The 25,004-nt window shown below is 46.2% G+C and overlaps 1 protein-coding gene across 1 annotated transcript in view; it reads right to left on the bottom strand.

Annotated features, from left to right (window-relative positions):
- Positions 1-8,435: 8,435 nt before the first annotated feature.
- The window catches only part of LOC144499059 (uncharacterized), a 30,669-nt gene continuing 14,100 nt past the window's right edge, over positions 8,436-25,004 (bottom strand). Inside the window, exons 3-4 of the mRNA XM_078221115.1 lie at positions 24,427-24,496; positions 8,436-9,027 (exon numbers count right to left, since the gene is read on the bottom strand). Coding sequence (XP_078077241.1) covers positions 8,797-9,027; positions 24,427-24,496 — 301 coding nt within the window. The 3' untranslated portion in view covers positions 8,436-8,796. The remainder of the gene's footprint in view (positions 9,028-24,426; positions 24,497-25,004) is intronic.

The raw sequence follows: 25,004 nt of genomic DNA, 5'->3' as shown, positions 1-25,004 counted from the left end.
TAGCGCGCAAAGAAACGATACTTTTCACTGTTTACTAATACATGTGACAATAATAAATCAAATCAAATCAAATCACAAACCTAGAAAGATAGAAGAATTTAGGACACAGGCAGAAGCTATTTGGCCCATCATGTCTGTCCTAGCTGTAAAATTGCTATCCAACCTAGCCGCAGCTTCCAGCTCTTAGTCTGGTGACTGGAAGATCATATCAAACAACACAACCCTTTGGCTGTTTGCAACAGAGAGAGTACTGACTGCGCTCAACTAACCCATGTTTGTAAAACTCAAAACATAATGTCTAACACTAGATGTGATTCTGCAATTGGACACCACTTGCTGAACAACCCCAAGTGTGATAAGAATTACACTAACAACCAATTTAGGATAATTAGTTGGACTCACAATGTAGCTCCCTTACAATAGATACCCTCCATCATTGATGTCATTCTAGTAAATCTCCTCTGCACCCTCCCCAAGGCCTTGACATCCTTCCTAAAGTGTGCTGGCCAGATTTGGACATTCCAGTTGAAATATGACAAGTATTGCACAAAGTTGTTTATATTCTGTGCCTTTGTAAATTAACCAAGGATCCAGTCAGCTTTTTTTAAGAACAGCCTTGTCAAAGATTTAAATGTGGATACCCCAGAACTCTCAATTCCTATATCCAATTTTCAATTGTACCATTTATTTTAGACTGCTATTCCTCGCTCTTCTTCTGCATCATTTCACATATCACTGTATAAAATATTATCAATCCCATTTCACCGTCTATATTCTCCTGAAATCTGCTATTATCCTCCTCACTGCTTAATACATTTCCAAGATTTGTGCAATCAATGAACATTGGAACGATGCCCTTTATACCCAAGTTCAGTTCATTAATATATCCAAAAGTGCAGTGTTCTTCATGCGGATCCTTGGGGAACACTGCAGTATACATCCCTCCAGACTGAAAAACTATCATTCACTCCTGGTCTCTGCTTTTTGTAATGGTTACTTATTTAATGTAAGTGGTAGATGGATGGGTGAAAGCGAAACATTAAGAACTTATTCACTTCTTTAAATTGCACCAACATTACAAAAACTCAATTCCCTTTATTTTACAGGATGTAGGTGCCCATGTCTAGGCCAGCATTTATTGCCCATCCATAATTGCCCTTGAGAAGGTGGTGGTGAGCTGCCTTCTTGAACCTCAGCAGTCCATGTGATGTAGATACGCCCACAGTTCTGTTAGGGAGGAAGTTCCAGGATTTTGATAAGTACAAACTTTCAGTACCATGGACAGCACAGCTCATGACTAATAGAAAGCATTTCAATAAACAGGGTTCCTGAAGAGTGCCCAGGACAGTAATGATTACTATTGATGCGTCAGAATAATCACCTGATGCTTTATTCTACAAAGGTAATTTTAATCCTCCTGCCACCAAAAAAAACCCAACGTGAGCTGAACACCCAGTCATGAAGTTTGGAATCTCCTTACTAATTTGTTTTGTTATGTATCGGTGATGCCAGCAATTATTCTCCCTCTCCAGATACCTACTGAACATTGCACATTATTACAGCGCAGTAAGAAGTCTCACAACAGCAGGTTAAAGTCCAACAGGTTTATTTGGAATCAAGAGCTTTCGAAGTGCTGCTCCCTCATCAGGTGAGTGAATGGAGGAGCAGCACTCCGAACGCTCGTGATTCCAAATAAACCTGTTGGACTTTAACCTGCTGTTGTGAGACTTCTTACTGCGCCCACTGCAGCCCCACACCAGCAACTCCACATCATTATTACAGCAGTCATCATGAAGATCAGGCTGGGTTGGGGTGGATTCCCTCTCTTGAAGGCCTTTCGTCAATTATTTCTGTTTCCACAACAATCCAGCAGTTTTTTTGTGATTTTTTACTCCTAACGTTAATTTTGATTTTTGTATCACCAGCTAGAGAGATTTGTCAGTCCATCACCTGAACTTGCAGCAAAGAGGTGCCCCTGATTCTGAGGCACAGACCTCAGGTAAGTGGTGGCTGTGGTTCCATGAGCCACAGTTTGAGCTTCATTCCAGTGACTTCAGCACAAAATCCAGGCTGACACGTCAGTGCAGTACTAAGTGAGTGCTGCACTGTCAGAGGTGTTGTCACTGAGTTGAGCCTCATCTGCTGTCTTGGATGGATGTAAAAGAATGACAAATAGCCGAAGCAAAGTTGACATACATTAAATATTTAAAATTGAAGTTAAAAAATGAATTTAATTGCACAGAACAAAATTCCTGTCTATGTGACACTATTTCAAGGAGGAGCTGGGAGTTCTCCCAATTACCCTGACGATGGCCGAGTGGTATTATCACTAGACTATTAACTCAGAAACTCAGCTAATGTTCTGGGGACCCGGGTTCCAATCCCACCACAGCAGCTGGTGGAAATTTAATTCGATAAAATATATCTGGAATTAAGAATCTACTGATGACGTGAGATCACTGTCGATTGTTGGAAAAACCCATCTGGTTCACTAATGTCCTTTAGGGAAGGAAATCTGCCGTCCTTACCCGGTCTGGCCAACATGTGCCTCTAGAGCCACAGCAATGTGGTTGACTCTCAACTGCCCGCAGGCAAATAGGAATGGGCAATAAATGCTGGCCTTCCAATGACGCCCATATCCCATGAATGAATAAAAAAAACTGAAGCACACATTTTAGTCCAATTGTTATTAATACAGCAAACTTTGGAAAATTATTTATTACCCATTTTAATAGATACCATTTTGGATTGGTGCCAGATCTCAGGTGACTCCAGAGCAACAACATTGTGGTTGACTCTCAACTGCCCTCTGAAATGGCCTAGCAAGCCATTTAGTTTTATCAATCACTAACTGTAGCATTTCAAGAAGGTAGCTCACAACTACCTTCTCAAGGACAACTAGGGATGGGTAACAAATGCTGGCCAGCCAGCAATGCCCTTGTCCCATGAATGAATACAAAAAACAAAAAACAAAACCCTCAACCAACATCATTAACCCATTAGCAGATTGTTGTTGTGGGAGTTTACTGTCTCAATTAGCTGGTGTGTTTCCCCCATTACAACAGTGACTGCACTTCAAAAACCTCATTGGGTGTAAAACAATTTAAGATGTTCTGACGTTGTGGAGAGCAGGATAGAAATGCAAGCCTTTCTTTAAGTAGCATCAAACAGGCAAACTACATACTGTTTGGGGAGTTGCTGGGGGTAAGGAGGAAGTGGGGGGGGGGGGGTTGGGGTTGAGATAAAAGGGCATATCGGTGGGTCTTGATAGATTAAGTTCTCCCAATATTGGGCTGCCCTGACTACCAGCAAGGCAAGTGCGAGGCAGGAGAGGGATTTCATGATTGCAGGGAGATGGGCGGTGGTGGGTGCTGGGGGCATTGGTGGTGGCAGGTGGAAGTGGAGCAGTTTTTATGAAGTCAGGAGGAAAGTAACTTTTTCACCAAGCCTACAATAATCATTCCAAATTAATCTTTATATCCCTCTTCACTTCCATCGCCTGTTGAGTTGCGTGGATGGTGATTTATTTTCAAATCAGGATGATGTGTGGAGAACTTGAAAGTTGTGGTGGTTTTCCAATGCACCAAAGCTCTTGTCCATCCAGGTGGTGGAGGTTGCATGTTTGTTATCCACCAGTGAGGTTACGGCAATATGAATCCAAACTTCCTGCCCAACAACTGGGACAACCCAGTTATTGAGAACAAAAACAGGAGTCAGCTGCATGCAATTTGAGTGCTGGATTAGCATGGCACAATGATTTAGGCCTGACACAGGCATGACAGATTGAACACATTGGAATATAAAGCATTTTGCCCAAATATTCTTGTGTGCCTATTTCAAATACAAAGTTGATAAGGTTGTTATATTTTGGGACAAAATGGAGAAATGACAGGGGTCATGTGATCTGCTTTACTTTGACCTGCAATCAAGTGTGGGTGGTTTGGTTGCGATGGGGTCAGTAGGGCTCAGATTGATTTACTAGGAAGAAATCACAAGACTTCACATTTGGGGACGAGGCAAGGGCATAGGTGGTGACTCTGTGTCGACTATTAGTCCCCAAGTCTCACAGGGAGATGTTAGGAATGTCAGTTTTATAACAGTTATGCCTCAAACTTTGTATTTAATTTCAACAGAGATTGGAGTTGGGTTCCTAAGGATAGCTAAATAGCATTGAGACATGGATACAAGGCTCATGTGATTCACCTTGCCATGCAGATGGGCTTTGAGAGGAGAAGAGGCCATCGTGAACCATTTTTCTACTGGTTACAGAGGTTTTCTTAAGATATTTCTGAACCTCACAGTCAGAGAGCCTACAAGAAGCCGAGAGAGTGAGAGAGCGGAGCGATGAAGGCAACGAGTTCCTATTGTTGACCATGCAGAATGCAGATGGGAACTTGCTCATATATGTGAGGATTTAAGTTAGGAGGGGGGCATCTCCAGAGTAAAGCTCAGCATGAAATTCAGTTTCGGGATTAGGAGTTATCCGGCTCGAAAAGGGAAAAAGGAAGCAAGTTATCGGGAGCTGAGAATAGCCTTGTACGAATTCCTGGAGAATGAAGTATCCATTTAAGGGACAGAGTGAAGTCTAACTGTGGAGGGGGGTTTTCAGTACATTTTAACAGTTTCTGTAGTTTAGACTATAAGTTGCCGACTGAAATAGTGTTTAGTCAATATTAATTTTATCTTGTTTGTTACAGTAAAAGTTTTAAAACTTGAAATCTTGTTGTGTGATCTTTCCAGCCAATCACTGGAAATGTGATTACCTTTCTTAAGTCTCTTTGCAGCTGAAACTGATCGCTGCAAACATAACAGAGATTTGGCTTCATAATGTGACTTTACAAAACATTTCTCCTATGATTGGTAACATTTGTTGTTCAGTCCTTGTGCTGTGAATAGTATTTCCTCATGTAACCATTAGAACAAGGCAGAAATTTGAATTGACGCATTTCTCATACAAATGTTCAGCAAGTTTGATATCAAATTTCTCCACAAGCTGTTTTAAGCTGGTGTTCACCAATTCAAAATAAATGTCAGAACTTAGTTAGTGCCCAGTTTTGAAACAGGTTTGACCACAGATAAAGGAGCAGACAAGACAACTTGGAAAGATCATTGGTACAACAATAGCACCAAACTCAATTCCTCGCAAGAGGAGTTTGTATTTATACCACACCTTTGATGACCTTAGGGAATCCCAAAGTACTTGACGGCCAATAAAATACATTTTAAAATGCAGTCACTATTAACACTTATGAAAGGTGAGAGGCGGATTGTGCACAGCAAGATCCCACAAACAGCAAGAAGACACACGGCCAGATAATCTGCACTCATGATGTTATTTGAGTGATAAATATTGGTCAACATACCAGGGAGAACTCTCTTCTTCAAATAGTGGCCGGAGATCTTTGATTCAACTGAGTGGGCAGATGGGGCCTTGGTTTGACATCTCATCTGAAAGATAGGTCCCACAACCTCCAACCTTACCCGCGGCTGGGATTCCCTAGTGCCGCTGCAGTGAATGGAGTTTTGCTGAGCACCAAATTCTCCGTTCCCACTGGCAGCAGCAGCAGGGAGAACAAAACCGGTGAATCCTGCCTAGCATCTCACATGCTGCAGTGCTCCATCAGTACGGCAGTGGACTAAACAGTCTTGACCTTCTTCTCAAGTCTTTGAGTGTGACTTGAACGCATGACGTTGTGACACAGAGGTGAGAATCCATAGCGTTGTCTTGGTGGCCATCATCGACAATGTCAGAACTTCCAAATCTGTAGAACAGGTTTGATAGGCTGAATGTCCTTCTTCTACTATCTGTTGGAATTTACACATTTCATACAAAATATATCAGATATGGGGGCCTTTCAAATTAAAACCCCAGCCATTCAAAAAAGCGAAACTTTCTGATGCACTCATTGATGGAAAATATCACAGAAATTTGACCCCCACTCCCATTTCCTCAAGCCTGTAAATTTCTGTCGATGAATTTCCATCAAAGAATATCAAGGTAGTGGAGCTGTGATTTGCTGACAGGTACTAGCTGCCTGTAATTCTCTTCTGTCAGTGCGGTGCTGTCAAGAAATTCACCCCACAAATATTTACTCTTTTTTTAGAATCCCAAAATTGTAAAGCACAGGAGACGATTCGGCCCATTGTGCCTGTGTCAGCTCTTTGAATTAGCTCCACCTCCCACTATTTCCCCTGAGCTCTGCAAATTTTCCACTTCAAGAATTTATCCAAAACTTCTTGAATGTTGACTCTGCTGCCAAAGTCCATAGAATCCCTACAGTGCAGAATAAGACCATTCAGCCCATCAAGTCTGCACTGACTCTCTAAAAGAGCATCTTACACAGGCAGGAAACTCAGGCAGACAAGGGGAGAATGTGCAAACTCCACACAGGCAGTCACCCAAGGCTAGAATTGAACCCTGTTTCTTGGCGTTGTGAGGCAGCGATGCTGACCGCTGTAATAATGTCCTGCTGGCAGTATAGTCTTGATCACAACTCATCGTTTTTATCTACATTCCACCTCTGGTTCTTTTGCCAATAACCTGAAATCTGTGTCCTCTGTCTACTCACTCTCCACTGAGTGGAAACAGTTTCTCCTTATTTGCACTATTCACTAATTTAAACTCCTCTGTTATGATGACAATGGGGGATCATCAATAGATCTACCAGTGGGTTTTGTGGAGTATGAGCTCCCTTTTTGAGTGAGTGGATACTCGCCCAATGGGAAGCAGTCAGCGAGGGAATTTTAACCTGTCATTTTATCTGTACCATTGTTATAGGTCCCAAGGTGGAGGCTACCTGACTAGGCCGCAGATGCAGCCCTTTCCTTTGGTGCCCAGTAAAGGATGTTGGTGACGGGAAACTGGCATTTGGCTGAATTACTGCAACCACTATTAAATCTCCCATTAACATTTTCTACCCTAAGGGGGCATGGTGGCACAGTGGTTAGCACTGCTGCCTCACAGTGCCAGGGACCTGGGTTTGATTCCCAGCTTGGGTCGCTGTCTTGTTTGCACATTCTCCATGTGTCTGCGTGGGTTTCCTTCCGGTGCTCCAGTTTCCTCCCACAGTCCAAAAATGGCGGCCTAGGTGGATTGGCCATGCTAAAGTGCTCCTTAGTGTCAGGGGGACTGGCTAGGGTCAATGCATGGGGTTATGGGGATAGGGCCTGGGTGGAATTGTCGTCGGTGCAAACTCCATGGGCCAAATGGCCTCCTTCAGCACTGTATGTTTAAAGTTTTATTTATTAGTCACAAGTAGGCTTACATTCACACTGCAATGAAGTTACTGTGAAAATCCCTGAGTTGCCTCACTCCAGCGCCTCTTTGGGTACACTGAGGGAGAATTTAGCATGGCCAATGCACCTAATCTGCTCATCTTTGGACTGTGGGAAGAAACCGGAGCACCCGGAGGAAACCCTCGCAGACAGGATTCTAGGATTGTTGGATTCTATGATTCTATGATCTACAATCCCAATTTCTGCTTTAATTGTACTATCAAACAGATCAATCACACACACACAATAAACAATAAAGATCATTTTAAATTTGTAGTGAAACTCTTATCCATTGACTCTGTCTACACTTTCCACTGCCCCGGCAAAGCAGCCAGCATAATTAAGGACCCCATGCACCCGGGCATTCTCTCTTCCACCTTTTTCCTTCGGGAAAAAGATACAAAAGTCTGAGATCACGTACCAACAGACTCAAGAACAACTTCTTCCCTGCTGCTGTCAGATTTTTGAATGGACTCACCTTCCATTAAGTTGATCTTTCTCAACACCCTAGCTATGACTGTCACACAATATTCTGCACTCTCTCCTTTCCTTCTCTATGAATGGTATGCTTTGTCTGTATAGCACGCAAGAAACAATACTTTTCACTGTATGTTAATACACGTGACAATAATAAATCAAATTAAATGGAACTTGTAGTGATTAAACATCTAGATGTTGTACATCTTACATGAATTAAGTTTGACAAACTTTCAATGATCTAATCCTACCTACACTTTGCCCTTCTGAGTACATTCTGAATGAGTGATGAGGAATAATTGAAAAGGCTTTGCTGTCCACCACACAAATTAGCCCCACTCTTTCCCTCCTAGTCACATGCTTGTGGGTTTGGATGCATAATTTGAGCTGGCAGCCCAGTGCAGTACTGAGGAAGTGCTTTACTGTCAGAGGTGCTGGGTTTTGGATGAGGCATTAAACCTTGGACCTTGCCGCCCGTTCCGATAGATGTTAAATATCCATTGGTACTGCTCAACGGAGAGGAGCACAGTTCTCCTCCACCTCACCATCAAAAAATGAAAGCCAGGCCATTCACCTTGTTGTGATGGGGAGATACCAGCGTTGGACTGGGGTAAACACAATAAGAAGTCGCACAACACCAGGTTAAAGTCCAACAGGTTTATTTGGTAGCAAAAGCTTTCGGAGTGCTGTCCTTTCATCAAGTGAGTCTTGTTCACATTCACCTTGTTGTTATTGAATCTTGTGGTCTGTTATTGGCTGCTGCATTTTCCTGAGGGATTATTTCAAAGTAATCGATTGCGGTGGATTCTGACTGTCGGTTTTAGGATAATGAGTTGGTAACGCCAATCTTACATCTCCTCCATCTTTATTTCCAATTAAACAAAAATGTAAAACTGGGAGCTGACTCGCGATCACTGCTCTGCACAATCACACAAAGTCACAATCTATCCCATCGGAAATTGAAGTCCTTTGTGATATCCTATAAAATAAATGCAAGTTCTTTCTCTTTTTATTTCTGAGAGATGGCAGTTCATCCATATCTGATCAGAGTGTGCGCGAATCATCCAGTGGGTTTGAGACCACTGAATTGTGGATAAGATCAAAAAGGGGCAGGTAGGTGAGGAAATCCAGCAGATCCAATGTCTTTGAGTGTTGGAGTTCCTTTCTGACTTCCTCTTCGTGGACTCTGCTGATTCCACCAGCTTTCAACTCCAGCAGAAACTGCTGGACACTGATTGTGGTTGACTCTGATTCCAAGTTACACAGGAAAAGTTGCTGAAAAAAACAAAAGAGATTCCTTAAAAATTCTTCTCTGAAGATAATCAAAATCCATCAGAACCTGAGTCTTAATGGGACACAAGTATTTGGCTGGTCTCTGAGGTGTAGAACAATAAATAGTTCATAGAGTCATAGAATTTAACCTTGAAAAGTGTGAGGTGAGTCACTTTGGGAGGACTAACAAATTAAGAGAACACGCATTAAATTGTCGGACCTTTGGATGTACAGAAGACCAAACAGATCATGGTGTGCATGTTCATACATCCCTGAAGACAGCATGACTGTAGATAAGGTGGTTAGAAACTATGTGGGACATTTGCCTTTATTAGCCAATGCATAGAATGTAAGAGCAGGGAAATCATAATGGAGCTGTATAAAACACTGGTTACACCACAGCTAGGGTACTGTGTGCAGTTCTGGTCACCACACTATAGGAAGGGTGTGATAGCACTAGTGGGGGTACAGAGGAGATTCACCAGGATGTTGCCTGGGCTGGAGCATTTCAGCTATGAAGAGAGGCTGGATAGTCTAGAGTTGTTTTCCTTAGAGCAGAGAAAACTGAGGGGGGACATAGGAACATAAGAATTAGGAGCAGAAGTAGGCAATTCAGCCCTTCGAGCCTGCTCCGCCACTCAATCAGATCATGGCTGAACTCTCCCTGGTTTCAGATCCACCTTCCCACCTGTTCCCCATATCCCCCTTTTTTATTAGAAATATATCTATCTCCTCCTTGAAACCATTCAATGATTCAGACTCCACCGCGCGATGGGGCAGCGAGTTCCACAAATTCGCCACCCTCTGCGAGAAGTAGTTCCTCCTCATCTCAGTTTTAAATCTACCGCCTCTCAACCTATACCTGTGACCTCTTGTTCTAGATTGCCCCTTAAGAGGAAACATTTGGTCTCTGTTTAGTGTATCAATCCCTTTTTATTTAGCAGGAGCAGCAAGTGATCCAGAGTAACTATCAGAGAAGATTTATCAAAAATACCCAGTTTAGACAGTGACCATTAACGAGGTATAAACATTATTAATAAAATGGGTGTTTTGAAACTATTGCAAGAGATAATTCCAAATAAAGCTTCAAATCCAGATGCAATGTCACCCTGGATTTTAAAATTAGCAATTGTGAGCTGCTCCAGTATTGACCAATCTCTTTCAAGACTCAATGAGTTCTGACTATGGAGACAAGCTAACATATTGTGGCAAATTTATCTAGCAAATACAAATCCCTGAAGCCATGTGATAGCTTCCTCATTCATTGAATTTAAAGTGATTAGTCCACCACTTAGTCTGTAGAGGGGACATTTCTCGGTCATGTGCAGCATTGTTGGTGCTACCAATGCTTAAGGGGTTTGTACAGAAACCCCAGTAGTGGAGGTTGGCAGCACAGGGGCCTGGGCCTGTCCTGAACCTGTTTAGTGAGGACCACTGTCGCCATGGTAACTCAAAGCTTGCCATTCGGCAAGTGGGGTTTGTCACAAGGAAGTTCTCGTGACTTCCAATGTCTCTTGATCCAGAGACCGCTGGTAGATCTTGCTCAGGAAGGGTGCTCCATGTGGGGTGCCAAGATGGCAGGTGGGCAGTAGGTGGGTTGGACTGGGTCAGCGTGGAGTGGGTAAGTGAGGTACAGCACGGCTGGGTTTCAAGCAACTTGTGGGTTTCTGTCAGGTGGCAGATGTGTGGTAGAATGATGTTTGCGAGGACAGGAAGCCAGGACAGAAGTGTTGAGTGGAGAGTTCCTGTTATTATTGCATTCAATCAAGTGTCAACAAGATGTGTGTGTGATAACCTTTGTCAGGCTGGTGCACAGTGGAGTATGGCAAATGCTGAGGTCTGGAGCGTGGTTACAGCAGTGCCCCAGGTGGATCCAGTAAGTTTAGTTAGTCGATTGTTTCTGCTTTCGACACTTTGCTGCTGTTTTCTTCCGGTGTTCCGGGAAGGACAGATTCTTTGGAGAGTCCCTCCCAACTATGTTGGATTGGGATCATGTTCTAGTCTCGAGCTGTCCATGGAGATATGCAATTCTTTTTTGGCCATCATGGAGATGGAATATTCTGGATATGGTTTTCGAGATGTCATATGTTTCAATAGTTCAATAGTCCATCAACTTTGTAATGTCTACATTAAGGATTGGGTTCAGAGTGCAGAAGAGTGGAGCTTGGGTGACACAACAGATATTATCAGCATAGGTGGACTTGTGGGACATGGTTGTTGGCAGGTTATATGTTGAACAGGATCGGGGTTAGCACTGAGCCCTGTGCTAGTCCATTGGCCTGAATTCTCCATGCACTTCTCCCTGACCCAAGGTGGAGTCTGAATCATCTGTTGTGAAAGAACCTTTCAACAACTGTCCTGACCAAGATTTGAAGCATTCTTTAAGTTTAAATTTATTAGTGTCACAAGTAGGCTTACATTAACACTGCAATGAAGTTACTGTGAAAATCCCCTAGTCGCCACACTCCAGCGCCTGTTTGGGTACATTGAGGGAGAATTTAGCATGGCCAATGCACATAACCCACACATCTTTCGGACTGTGGGAGGAAACCGGAGCGCCCGGAGGAAACACACACAGACACGGGGACAATGTGCAAACTCCACACAGACAGTGACCCAAGCCGGGAATCGAACGAGTATCCCTGGCATAATGAGGTGCTATGAGTAGCACTACCCACTGTGCCACCAGCCCATCCATTCTGGACAGCTTTGGGAGCAGGCTGTTGTGCCACACTGTACCTTCGGCAGCTATGGAGCTCTGAGCTCCAGAAGCACCATGCCAGTCTTCAGCTTCTTTTGGAGCCATTTCTGATGTAGATCATGAGAACCAGAACTTGATCTTGCTGCACTCTTTACAGAAACCAGCTTGGTCAACATTAAGAATGGTTGCTCCTTCCAGACATATTTAATCTGGATTTCAGATTAAAACACTCAAAGGTCTTAAAGCACACAGAAAATAGTGAAATTCGTCAATAATTGGCCTCCTGTTATGATCCCAGTTGATCTTTTTCCATTTGACGGGAAGGCCCCAAAATGGAACTCTGTCTCGGAAGACTAACGTTTTACTTCTTTTAGAAAACATGGGGGAACAGATTCATAGGACTGCCAATTAGCTTTTAAAGCAAAAAAATGAAAAAATTGACTATAATACAATACTCCTTCACTCCCACTTAGCATCACAAATGTACACTGATTTCAAGGATAACATCCCACTCTGAAACCAAATAGTAGATGCCATTTAATCTATCTTCCATGGATTTCTCCTCAAATTCCCCTCCGATGATTGTCATATATGTTTTCCAAACTCCACTCTCGAAAACACATGCTTTAAATTTTTCTTTCAAACAATGCTTCAGCTGTTTTCATCAAGGATCCACCCCCAGGTATTCCAATTCCCCTTTCAGGATTCCTCCAACAGGGCAACACTCCCTCAGCATTGAGAGTGTCCGCTTGGATTTTGTTCTCAAGTCTTTGTTGTGTGATTTGTACCCACAACCTGCCAATCAGAGCTAACAGCAAAGTTCACTGACAAATGAAGGAATATAGTATTCTCTCCACTCTCGATTCTTTTAAAATTTATTCATTTGTGGGACATGGGCATTGCTGGCTGGCTAGCATTTATTGCCCATCCTTAATTGCCCTTGAACTGAGTGGCTTGCTGGGCCATTTCAGGGAGCATTTAAGAGTCAACCACATTGTTGTGGGTTTGGAGTTACATGTAGGCCAGACCAGGTAAGGGCATCAGATTTCCTTCCCTAAAGGACTTAGTGAAACAGATGGGTTTTTTACAGCAATCAACAATGGTTTCATGGTCATCATTAGACTTAATTCCAAAGTTTTATTGAATTCAAATTTCACCATCTGCCATGGTGGGATTTGAACCCAGGTCCCCAGAGCATCACTCTGGGTTTCTGGATTGCTAATCCACCAGCAATACCACTAATTGTGAATCAAAAATTCCTCTGAGCTCTTGGATGTCAGAGAGTTTTTGCCTTTTGCAATAGGTTGAAAGTGAGAGGAGAAAATGTTTAAAAGAGATGCAAGGGGCAAGTATTTCACACAAATGGTGAATGCCTGGAATGCGCTGCCGGAGGAAGTGGTGGAAGTAGATTCTATAACAACATTCAAGAAGCATCTGGACAGATAGATGAATAGACAGGGATGAGAGGAATATGGACCACGTAAAGCCAAGAAAATATTAGATTAGAGAGACATGGTGGGCCGAAGGGCTTGTTCCTGTGCTGTACTATTCTTTGTTCTCTTTGTTCTTTGGTGGAGATAACAGAAAGTGGGTAGAGAGAAGGCCAGTAAGGGGTTTGAAAGTAAGTATGCTAATGTTAAATCGGAGTAACTTCCAGACAAGAAGCCAATGTGGATCTACAAAACAGAGAGTGACCCATGAATGGGGCTTGCTGCCAGTTAGAACGTTTAGTAACAAATTGTGGGTTAACTGGTTACATTTACCAAGTCAATCAGAGGAGCTTCAAGTTTCATAGGGCAGAATTTTCCAGCCGTTCACGCTGGTGGGATTCTCCGGTCCCGCTGCAGTGAACGGAGATGTGGCTGGACACCAAATTCTTCATCCTCGCTGCAGCGACAGTGGGGCATCGGCGGCCAGTAAGATCGCCGCCCCATCTCCACTTTCGTAGTGTTCCAAACAGTTCAATAAATTTATTTTTAAGCAATCAAAATAGGGAGAATGAAAAGTCAGGAAAAATCCTTGGCAAAAAATGGAATTTTAAAGTCCAGCTCCAACACATTGAAAGTTTGTGACACATTTGGAATATTCTAAATGAAGGGAAGGAGTGAAGTAAACACATCCGCAACCAAGAAGGTTCAGATATATTGAAGTGCTGAGCAACGAGGAGGGGAGGTGACAAGCAAAAGAATGGTTGATTAAAAGCTGCTTTCTGGCAAACTCAGGGTGTATTCAGTGGCTGCTCACATTATCTGCGCCTTTCAGATGTAATGAATTTTACAATGTCCCTGTAACTGGAAGACTTCAGACCTTAATGTTCCATTTTCCCCCCCATTGTTAGTGCACCTGTTTTTTTTTGCAATGATTCCGCATCCAATTTAATAACTTTCGGTAATCCTCTGGCACTCACCCTAACACTTCAAAGCATTCAAATCGGTCAGTCTAATTATAAAGTAAGTGAAGAGGGAGAACCTTCCTCCTAGAGCTGCTTTCTATACCTCATGTGTCAAGGTGATTAACATCCACAATCCTCCCATGCCACAGATTTTATCTGGGCATTTTTTCTCCCCCCTTCTTCTCGAATAGAAGCGTACAATTCAATTAAGTAACGGCGAAGATTTTCCACCCAGCAGCCGATCGTACAGGGAGAAGCAGGGAAGCTTTGCTGTAAATGTAAAATGGATCTATAATGATCACCTTCGGTAAACGGTTCTGAGTTGAAAAGAGCCGGCATTTTGCAGCCAAAGCCTTTTTGTGACATAATCTTTGGGCCAGCAGCATTCAGTGAGTCAACATTTAAAGTGACTTGTTTCCAACAGAGCTCCTATTAGATTCTAGACGGCCCCTTCCTGCAGCAGGCTTGAGCATTCACAATGCAGTGCAAGTTGGGCATGAAGTGAAGCACAGTTCACACGCGTTGGGTCAAAGATATGTTTATTCCAAATGTTGCAATTCATTTGAGGTTGCTATGGTAACCCTTCTTCGGGACAGCAAATGAACAGGGAATTGAGCTTAAATTATGCACAGAGCAACATAAAAGTCAACTTGGAGAGTCTAAAGGACATTTGTGGCCTATCATTCCTGCTCATCACTCAGAGGCATGCAGCAAGAGTATAGATAGTGTCCCCCCCATCCCCCCATCCCGGCTGAATCAGGAGCTGGTGGGTTCAAACCCCACTCAGAGCATTGAGTCAGAGAGGTTTACAGCATGGAAACAGGCCCTTCGGCCCGACATGTCCATGCCGCCCTTTTTTTTAAACCCCTAAACTAGTCCCAATTTGGCCCATATCCCTTTATACTCATCTTACCCATGTAACTGTCTAAACGCTTTTTTAAAAGACAAAATTGTGCCCACCTCTACTACTACCTCTGGCAGCTTGTTCCTGAAACTCACCACCCTCTGTGTGAAAAAATTGTCCCTCTGGACACTTTTGTATCTCTCCCCTCTCACCTTAAACCTATGCCCCCTAGTTTTAGACTCCCCTACCTTTGGAAAAAGATATTGACTATCTAGCTGATCTGTGCCCCTCATTATTTTATAGACCTCTATCAGATCACCCCTCAGCCTCCTACGTTCCAGAGAAAAAAAATCCCAGTCTATCCAGCCTCTCCTTATAACTCAAACCATCAAGTCCCGGTAGCATCCTAATAAATCTTTTCTGCACTCTTTCTAGCTTAATAATATCCTTTCTATAATAGGGTGACCAGAACTGTACACAATATTCCAAACGTGGCCTTACCAATGTCTTGTACAACTTCAACAAGACGTCCCAACTCCTGTATTCAATGTTCTGACCAATGAAACCAAGCATGCTGAATGCCTTCTTCACCACTCTGTCACCTGTGACTCCACTTTCAAGGAGCTATGAACCTGTGCCCCTAGATCTCTTTGTTCTGTAACTCTCCCCAACGCCCTACCATTAACTGAGTAAGTCCTGCCCTGGTTCAATCTACCAAAATGCATCACCTCGCATTTATCTAAATTAAACTCCATCTGCCATTCGTCAGCCCACTGACCCAATTGATCAAGATCCCATTGCAATCCGAGACAATCTTCTTCACTGTCCACTATGCCACCAATCTTGGTGTAATCTGCAAACTTACTAACCATACCTCCTATATTCTCATCCAAATCATTAATATAAATGACAAATAATAGTGGACCCAGCACCTATCCCTGAGGCACACTGCTGATCACAGGGCTCCAATTTGAAAAACAGCCCTCTATAACCACCTTCTGGCTTCTGTCATCAAGCCAATTTTGTATCCATTTAGCTACCTCACCCTGGATCCCGTGAAATTTAATCTTATACAACAACCTACCATGCGGTACCTTGTCAAAGGCCTTGCTAAAGTCCATGTAGACAACATCAACTGCACTGCCATCATCTACCTTCTTGGTTACCCCTTCAAAAAATGCAATCAAATTGGAGCAGTCCCAGACGAATAGAACCCGGAGCTCCAGCTTGGGATTCATGTTTCAATTCCAGTGGCTGAGGGAGACCCCCCCCCCCCACCCCCCCCCCCCCCCCACCCACCCCCCCCCCACCCCCCCCCCCCCACCCACCCCCACCCCCCACCCACCCCCCCCCCACCCACCCCCCCCCACCCACCCCCCCCACCCCCACCCCCCCACGCCCCCCCCCCCACCCCCCACCCCCCCCACCCCCCCCCACCCCACCCCCCCCCCCCCCCCCCCCCACCCCACCCCCCACCTACCCCCCCCACCCACCCCACCCCCCACCTACCCCCCCCCCACCCACCCCACCCCCCACCCACCCCCACCCCCCCACCCCCCCCCCCCACCCCCCCCCCCACCCCCCCCACCCCACCCCACCCCCCCCCCCACCCCACCCACCCCCCCCCCCACCCCACCCACCCCCCCCCCACCCCCCCCACCCCACCCCCACCCCCCCCCACCCCACCCACCCCCCCCCCACCCCCCCCACCCCCCACCCCCCCCCCACCCCCCCCCACCCCCCCCCACCCCCACCCCCCCCCCACCCGCCCCCCACCCCCCCCCACCCCCCCCCACCCCCACCCCCCCCACCCCCACCCCCCCCCACCCCACCCCCCCCCCCCCCCACCCCCCCCCCCCACCCCCCCCCCCCACCCCCCACCCCCCCACCCCCCCCCACCCCCCCACCCCCCCCCCCACCCCCCACCCCCAACCCCCACCCCCCACCCCCCCCCACCCCCCCCCCCCCACCCCCCCCCCCACCCCCCCCCCACCCCCCCCCCCCACCCCCCCCCCCACCCCCCCCCCCCACCCCCCCCCCACCCCCCACCCCACCCCCCCCCACCCCCCCCCCACCCCCCCCCACCCCCCCCCACCCCCCCCACCCCCCCCCCCACCCCCCCCCACCCCCCCCACCCACCCACGCCCCCCCCACCCTCCCCCACCCCCCCCCACCCCCCCCCCACCCCCCCCACCCCCCACCCCCCCCCCACCCCCCACCCCCACCCCCCCCCACCCCACCCCCCCCACCGCCCCCCACCCCCCCCACCCCACCCCCCCACCCCACCCCCCCCACCCCACCACCGCCCCCCACCCCCCCACCCCACCCCCCACCCCACCCCCCCCACCCCACCCCCCCCACCCCACCCCCCCCCCACCCCCCCCACCCCACCCCCCCACCCCACCCCCCCCCCACCCCCCACCCCACCCCCCCCACCACCCCCCACCCCACCCCACCCCCCCCCACCCCCCCCCCACCCCACCCCACCCACCCCCCCACCCCCCCCCACCCCCCCCCCACCCCCCCACCCCCCCACCCCCCCCCCCCCCCCACCCCCCCCCCCCCCACCCCCCCCCCACCCCCCCCCCACCCCCCCCCCCCACCCCCCCCCCCCACCCCCCCCCACCCCCCCCCACCCCCCCCCCACCCCCCCCCCACCCCCCCCCCCCCACCCCCCCCCACCCCCCCCCCCCCCACCCCCCCCACCCCACCCCCCCCACCCCACCCCCCCCACCCCCCCACATCTTCATATGTTTTGTTCGAGCCCATTAAACCCATTTTCCGTATGGATCTAACCCCGGCTATCAGCTGTGCAAGAGATTCGGTCACGGAAGACTGTTGCAGTTTGTTGAATTGTTATCAATAACTGGCCTTTACCCTTAACTAGGTTAAGCATCCCAAGTTACAGCATAGGCGTGTGAGTCATGTCAAAACTGACACTAAGTCACTGTACTGAGCGACAGTAAAGGTGCGGCTTCTGGGTGAGGCATTAACCTGAGGAGTCTTTCTGCCCTTCCAGGTGGACACGAGATTCCATGATAGTACGTCGAAGAAGCGTAGGGGAGTTTCCCCTATTGCCCTGGTTATTATTCATCCCTCAACCAACATCAATAAAACATCACTATCACATTGCTGTTAGTGAGAGCTTGCTGTGTGGCTGCTGCATTTCCAACATTACATAACGGCTACACTTGTAAAAATATTCCATTAGTTGTGACATGCTTTGATACACGCTGGAAGGTGCTATAGAAATACAAGTTCTTTATTTGTTTGTCTGAGGCTCCACGGGATAATCCTAAGTGAAGACTGAGAGCTTGTGTGCTCTTTAAGGTGTTCCCTAGTACTGTACTTGATTGTTTCTGAATAAACCATGCTTTAGCGCGAGGGAAAGGGTTTAGTAACATTACTGCTGAGCTTTGACCAAGCTCTTGTCCAAGGTCTTGAAAAGACTGAAGCCTTTTCTTCATTTATCACCCCACTGCTTCTTTTGTCTGCTTAATTTCCCATTGGAATCACTCAGCATTCTAGCCAGGCGTTGATGAGTCTCTTTGCTTGTACGATTATTTTCACTGGGCTGGCTGCATCTGCAATAAATCCAGGAGGATTTGCGAGCGACCACAGAAAGATAAAAAAGTACGCGAGTGAACTGATAAGGTGGCCAGTCCCTCGGAACAGAAAACAAAAGCTTTCTATTATGTGAAAGAAATGGAGTCAGTGACTCTCAATTGATTGCAAATATTTTGATCGTCTTTTGCCAGCTGTCCCTGAAGCATCAGTAGGTGGTGCGTGCGCGCGTGTGTGTGTGTCTTTATATATGGGACTATATCAAAGGGATAATTGAGAAGCAATGCTGCATATCAAACTAGATTGCCGCTTGTGACCTATGCAAATGTCAGAAGGACACCTCAGCCAAGCTTAGGAATAAAAGGTTTATATAACGACAAGCTCCTGAATGGGTGGCGTCATTGCCCTGCAGATTGTATCGACCAAGTACAAAATCTTAAATAGACATTACAGTTAGCGTGTGCCCGCTGCAGTTTTAATCTTTCCTGCCATGTAGATTAAGGTGAGTCTTCAGAGTGGACTACTCATCATCATTGAGGAACAGAACAGAATAAGGAATGGCTATTCATCCTCTCAAGGTCACTCAACAATAACACTGTTAACCTGGTTAAATATCCCAAGGTGCTTCGCGGGAGCATAAACCAGTCCAAAAATTGACATTGATCCAAATGAAATATTCGGACAGGTAGTCAAAAGTTTGAGGAAAGAAGATGGTGAGATGGGAGTGGGAGATGGACAAGTGACCAGAGACAAAGAGCACAGATATCTCAGAGGATTGTAAAGACTCGAGGAGATTACAGAAATCAGTCAGGCCACGGAAGAATTTTTAAACAAGGAATGAGAATTTTAAAGTCAAGGTGTTGTTAAGCCAGGATCCAATTTGGACAGAAATCACAGGGGATGCTGGGCGAATAGGACTCAACGAGAGCTCGGTCAAAGGCAACAGACCTTTGGTGAGCTCGGGTTTGAAGAGCCTAAAGATCCTCCTCAATCCAGGAGGGATTAGGGCCTAATTCCAAGGCTTGGTCCTCCTGTTGCTGTATGAAGAGAACCACAAAGCCCAAGGTGTCCTTTCAACACTCCTCCCTCAGTTACATGCTATTATCTTTCTGACAAAGCCAGCATTTACTATCAGATTATAATGGTCATTGAAAAACTGGTGTTAAACCAATGAGTGACTTGCTAGGCCATTTCAGAGGGCAGTTAAGAGTCAACCATTGCTGCAGGTTTGGATTCACATCTTGGCCTGATCAGGATTTTGGGGAGGTGATGACCTCATGGTATTAAGACTAGATTATTAATCCAGAAGCTCAGCTAATATTCTGGGGAGCTGGGTTCCTGTCACGGCAGATGGCAGAGTTCCACAAATTCACCTCCCTCTGCGAGAAGTAGTTCCCCCTCCTCTCAGTTTCAAATCTATCACCTCTCAGCCTATACCTGTGACCTCTTGGTCTAGATTGTCCCAAAAGGGGAAATATTTAGTCTATGTTTACTTTATCAATCCCTTTTAAAATTTTATATACCCCAATCAGATCCTTTGTCATCCTTCCAACATCCAGTGAGTATAAGCTCAAACTGTTTAATCTCTCCTCATATGTCAACCCCTTCATTCCCAGAATCAATCCAGTGAACCTCCTCTGAACTGCCTCCAATGCCACCACATCTTTCCTTAAATAAGGAAGCCAAATCTGGACACAATACTCCAGATGTGGTCTTACCAAAACCCTATACAATTGCAACAACACTTCTCTACTTTTATACTCCAGTCCTTTTGCAATAAATGCCAACATCTCATTTGCCTTTTTTATCACGTGCTGCACCCTCATACCAACTTTCTGTGATTCATGAACACAGACACCCAGATCCCTCTGCCCGTACAGTTTTTAATCTGCTTTCCATTTAGGTAATAATTTGCCTATTTTTTCTGCCAAAATGGACAACCTCACACTTATCCACATTAAACTCCATCTGCCAAATGTTCGCCCATTCTCCGAGCCTATCTATATCCGTCTTAGAATCTTTGTATCCTCTTCACTGCCTGCTTTCCCACCTATTTTAGTATCATCCACTAATTTTGCTATGTTACACTCTGTCCCTGCTTGCAGATCATTTATAAAGATTGTAAATAGTTGAGGTCCGAGGACTGACCCCTGCGGCACCCCGTTAGTTACATTTCACAAGCCAGAGAAGGACCCATTTATCCCAATCCTTTGCTTTCTGTCAGTCAGTCAATCCTAAATCCAATCTAGTTCTCTACCCCCAAGCCCTTGAGGACCAGAATGCGACAGTCTGGTGATTCACTGGTCACCAATACAGAGACGAGTTTTTTAATTCAGATTTTGTCTCATTTAAACTCTCCAGCCATCATGGTGGAATTTAAACTCATTAGGCCATTCATTAATCTAGGCTGCTGGGTTATGAGTCCAGTAACATCACCATACTGCTAGTATCCCATATTCCACGTTGAACGGTCCTACAAAATCCAATCATGATGTATAGAGGGAGATCAAATGTTACAGCTCCCTAACCTTCCCCCTCTGTCTTCCACCAAGAACTGAATGTTCTAGGCATTAAACAGAAGAAAAGCAAGCCCCAAAAGATTTCAACACATTTAATTTTTCTTCATTTTTCGGATGTGGACATCACTGACAAGGTCGGCATTAGTTGAGGATCTGGTAATGAGTTGCCTTCTTGAGCTGCTGTAGTCCATGTGGTGTAGATATGCACACAGTGCTATTAGCAAGGGAGTTTCAGAGTTTTCATCCAGTGACCATCAAGGAATGCTAACTTCGTTCCAGAATATACTTCTAAAGAATTGGTGATTCAGGAAGATGGCTGCTTCTCTTAGGGCAACCTAAGGGTTAATCTTAAACAGAACTTTGTCCTAACCCTCAGCTGGTTTTTATGTTGGCAATGTCTCCATGTGCAGATGTTAATTATCATCCAATCCTTCTCCTTTGATGAACAGGGATTAAGGTTTCAGCGATGTAATTACTGCAGGTTTATCAGGAAATAATCTCCCGCTGATGCTGGGAGACCTTTGTGGCGGGCGCCTTCGAAACCTTTGGTGCATCCGGTTAGCGAGGGTATGACTTTCAACCCGTTTGCTGGAATTAATTGGTAGAGCTTCAGGTTCCAAAATTTATCAATTGCATTGAGGATCACACAGGGACAGGAGGGACCGCGGAGAGGGAGATGGTGGGAAACAATGGGGAGCACACTCCAGCACATTCCTGCGGAACCAGAGACCAAACAACACCTTTAAAGTCTTCAAGCATCGCCCAGATAAACACCATATTGGACCAGAGTAATTACACAGCAGACGATACACCTGCCTCAGTATTTCACTGACCCTCTTCACTCTAAAGATCTGTGGTCAAAGCAGACTTAAGCACCTCAAGAGTATATCTGTCAAACTGGGCCCCTGGCTGGTAATAGGAGAACCAACAAGAGGAAAATCCTGCTTGTCAATGTCCTTATCTACCTGTCACTGGTATCTACCCGTGACAGTCATGCCCTTTGTACAGTCTTTCTGGAGACAAGGTCTCTCTTCACTCTGAGCACAGACTCCATGGTATATTGTGGCATTACCACGATGCTAAATCAGGAAAGATATAACAGCGCAAAACTGGGCTTGTATCAGCCACCCTGGACCATCAGCAGCAACAGAATCAGATACAACCACAATCTGGAACATCATGGCCCAGCCTACCCCACAGCACAGTGGTTTGCACTGTGCCTCACAGCACTAGGGACTCAGGTTCGATTCCCGGCTTGGGTCACTGTCTGTGTGGAGTTTGCACATTCTCCCCTTGTCTGCGTGGATTTCCTCCTGGTGCCCCAGTTTCCTCCAACAATCCAAAAAATATGCTGGTTCAGTGGATAGGCCATGTTAAATTCTCCCTCAGTGTACCCAAACAGGCACCAGAGTGTGGCCACTAGGGGATTTTCACAGTAACTTCATTGCAGTGTTAAGGTAAGCTACTTGTGACTAATCAATAAACTTACTTACTTACCACCAAGCCAGGAGAACAAGACACTAGTTAGACCTCAGCTGGAGTATTGTGTACAGTTCAGGGTCCCACACTATAGGAAGGATGTGAATGCATTAGAGTGCAGAGCAGGTTTACAAGAATGGTCCCAGGGATAAGAAACTTCCATTATGAGGATAGGATCCCAACAATGCAGAAAGAGGCCATTCGATAGATTGGAGAAGTTGGTACTGTTCTCCTTGCAGAGAAAAGGGTTAAGAAGAGATTTGATGGTGAAGTTCAAAATCATGAGGGAGCTGGATAGAGTAGATCGGGAGAAACTGTTCCCGCTCATAAAAGGATTGAGAACGAGAGGGCACAGATTTAAAATTGATTTGCAAAAAAAGCAAATGCGATGTGAGTGAAACTTTTTCATCCAGCGAGTGGTTGGGGTCTGAAGTGCTCTGCCTGGGAGTGCAGTGGAGGCAGGTTCAATCGAGGCATTCCAGGGGGCGTTAGGATGATTATTTGAATAGAAACAATGTGCAGGGGTGCGGGGAAAAGACAGAGGAATGGCACTAAGTAACAATGCTCGTTTGGAGAGCTGGTAAGGACATGATGGGCCAAATGGCCTCCTTCTGCGCTGTTACAAATCTGTGATTTGGCTCAATGAAGAGTGCAGCAGGGCATGCCAGGAGCAGCACCAGACATACTTAAAAATGTGGCGTCAACCTGGTGAAGCTACAACACAAGACTACATGCTAAACAGCAGAAGCAGCATGTAATAAACAGAGCCAAGCCGTCCCACAGCCAACAGATAAGTCTAAAACTCTGCAGTGTTGCCATATTCACTTGGAAATTCCCCTTCAAGTTACTCACCATCCTGTGCTCTCCCCATACCCTTGACACCTTTAGAGTCTAGAAATCTATCTATTTCCTCCTGAAATATATTCACTGATTTGACCTCCACAGCCTTCTGTGGTAGAGAATTCCACAGGTTCACCACCTGCTGAGTGAAGACATTTTTCCTCTTCTCAGTCCTAAATGGCCTCCCCCGTATCCTGAGACTGTGACCCCGTGTCTCAGACACTCCCAGCCAGAGGAAACAATATCCCTGCATACAGTCTGTCCAACCCTGTCAGAATTTTATATGTTTCAATTAGATCCCTTTTCATTCTTCTAAATTCCAGGGAATACAGGGCCAGTCGACCCAATGACTCCTCTGACAATGCCAATAATCAGTGTGGTGAACCATCCCTGTGCTCTCTCTATGGCAAGTACATTGTTTCTTAGATAAGGAGACCAAAACTGCACACAATACTTTAAAGTTTATTTATTTATTAGTCACAAGTAAGGCTTACATTAACACTGCAATGAAGTTCTGTGGAATTCCCCCAGTTGCCACAGTCGGGCGGCTGTTCGGGTCAATGCACCTAACCAGCACGTCTTTCAGACTGTGGGAGGAAACCGGAGCACCCGGAGGAAACACACGCAGACACGGGGAGAACGTGCAAACTCCACACAGACAGTGGCCCCAAGCTGGGAATCAAACCTGGGTCCCTGGCGCTGTGAAGCAGCAGTGCTAACCACTGTGCCACCGTGCCGCCCCTAGTGTGGCCTCACCAAGACCCTGTACAGCTGCAGTAAAATATCTTTCAGCTGGCTCAGCCTAAGATTTGGAACTCCCTGACTCCAACTCTCTTTCTCTCTCTTGTTTTTAAAGATGCTCCTTAAAACCTCTGACCTAGTTTTTAGTTACCTCTATCAGGGTATTTCTCTACGTTGATCAGTGTGAATTTTTGCTGCCTGTGGAACAGCTTGGTCCGTGTCAAAGATGCCATGTATTGTGACCAGTAAGAAGGTGTGAGGGTATAACAAACAGATTCTCACAGAACAGGCTGGTTATTTTACACAGAGACTGTGTGCTTACCTTTGCTCTGTCCACTCTCAGTTCCAGGGCTTTAAAATCCATTTTTCCTATCAATGACCTCATGAAACCACTGTGACAGGGAAAAGAATGAGCAAGCTTTAATATCAGACTTGGAGCAACTGCTAAAGTCCAAACCTCGGCAAAAGAGAAATAAAAGCAAAAAATGCTGGAAAGCCTCAGCAGGTCTGGCAGCATTGTGGAGAGAGATAGCAGGGTGGGCTGGATTCTCCAGCCTCGCCCGCAGCTGGGATTCTCCAGTCCCGCTGCAGTGAATGGAGATTTGGGCTGAGCGCCAAATTCTCTGTTCTCACTGACAATGGTGGTGTAATGACTTCAATCAGGCCATTGGGGTTGGCCTATTGGAATATGAACTCCCTGATTAAGGAGTCAATTGATGGGCCAATCAGAGAGTCTTTTCCTTGTATTTAGCCAGGAGTGTTGAACCGGGAGTTCCTCTGGCACTCCCAAAGGTAGACTGCTGACTGATAGCACTCTGTGTACTGCTGTTGGAATTGTAAATAAAGGGATTTTGGTGAAGGGACTTCTGCCTTTGAAGACTTATTACAGGTGTTGGGGCG

Source organism: Mustelus asterias, chromosome 9 (genome assembly GCF_964213995.1).
Source record: "Mustelus asterias chromosome 9, sMusAst1.hap1.1, whole genome shotgun sequence".
In the NCBI taxonomy this organism is placed as follows: Eukaryota; Metazoa; Chordata; class Chondrichthyes; order Carcharhiniformes; family Triakidae; genus Mustelus; species Mustelus asterias.
This window is presented reverse-complemented; position numbering and strand designations above follow the sequence as displayed.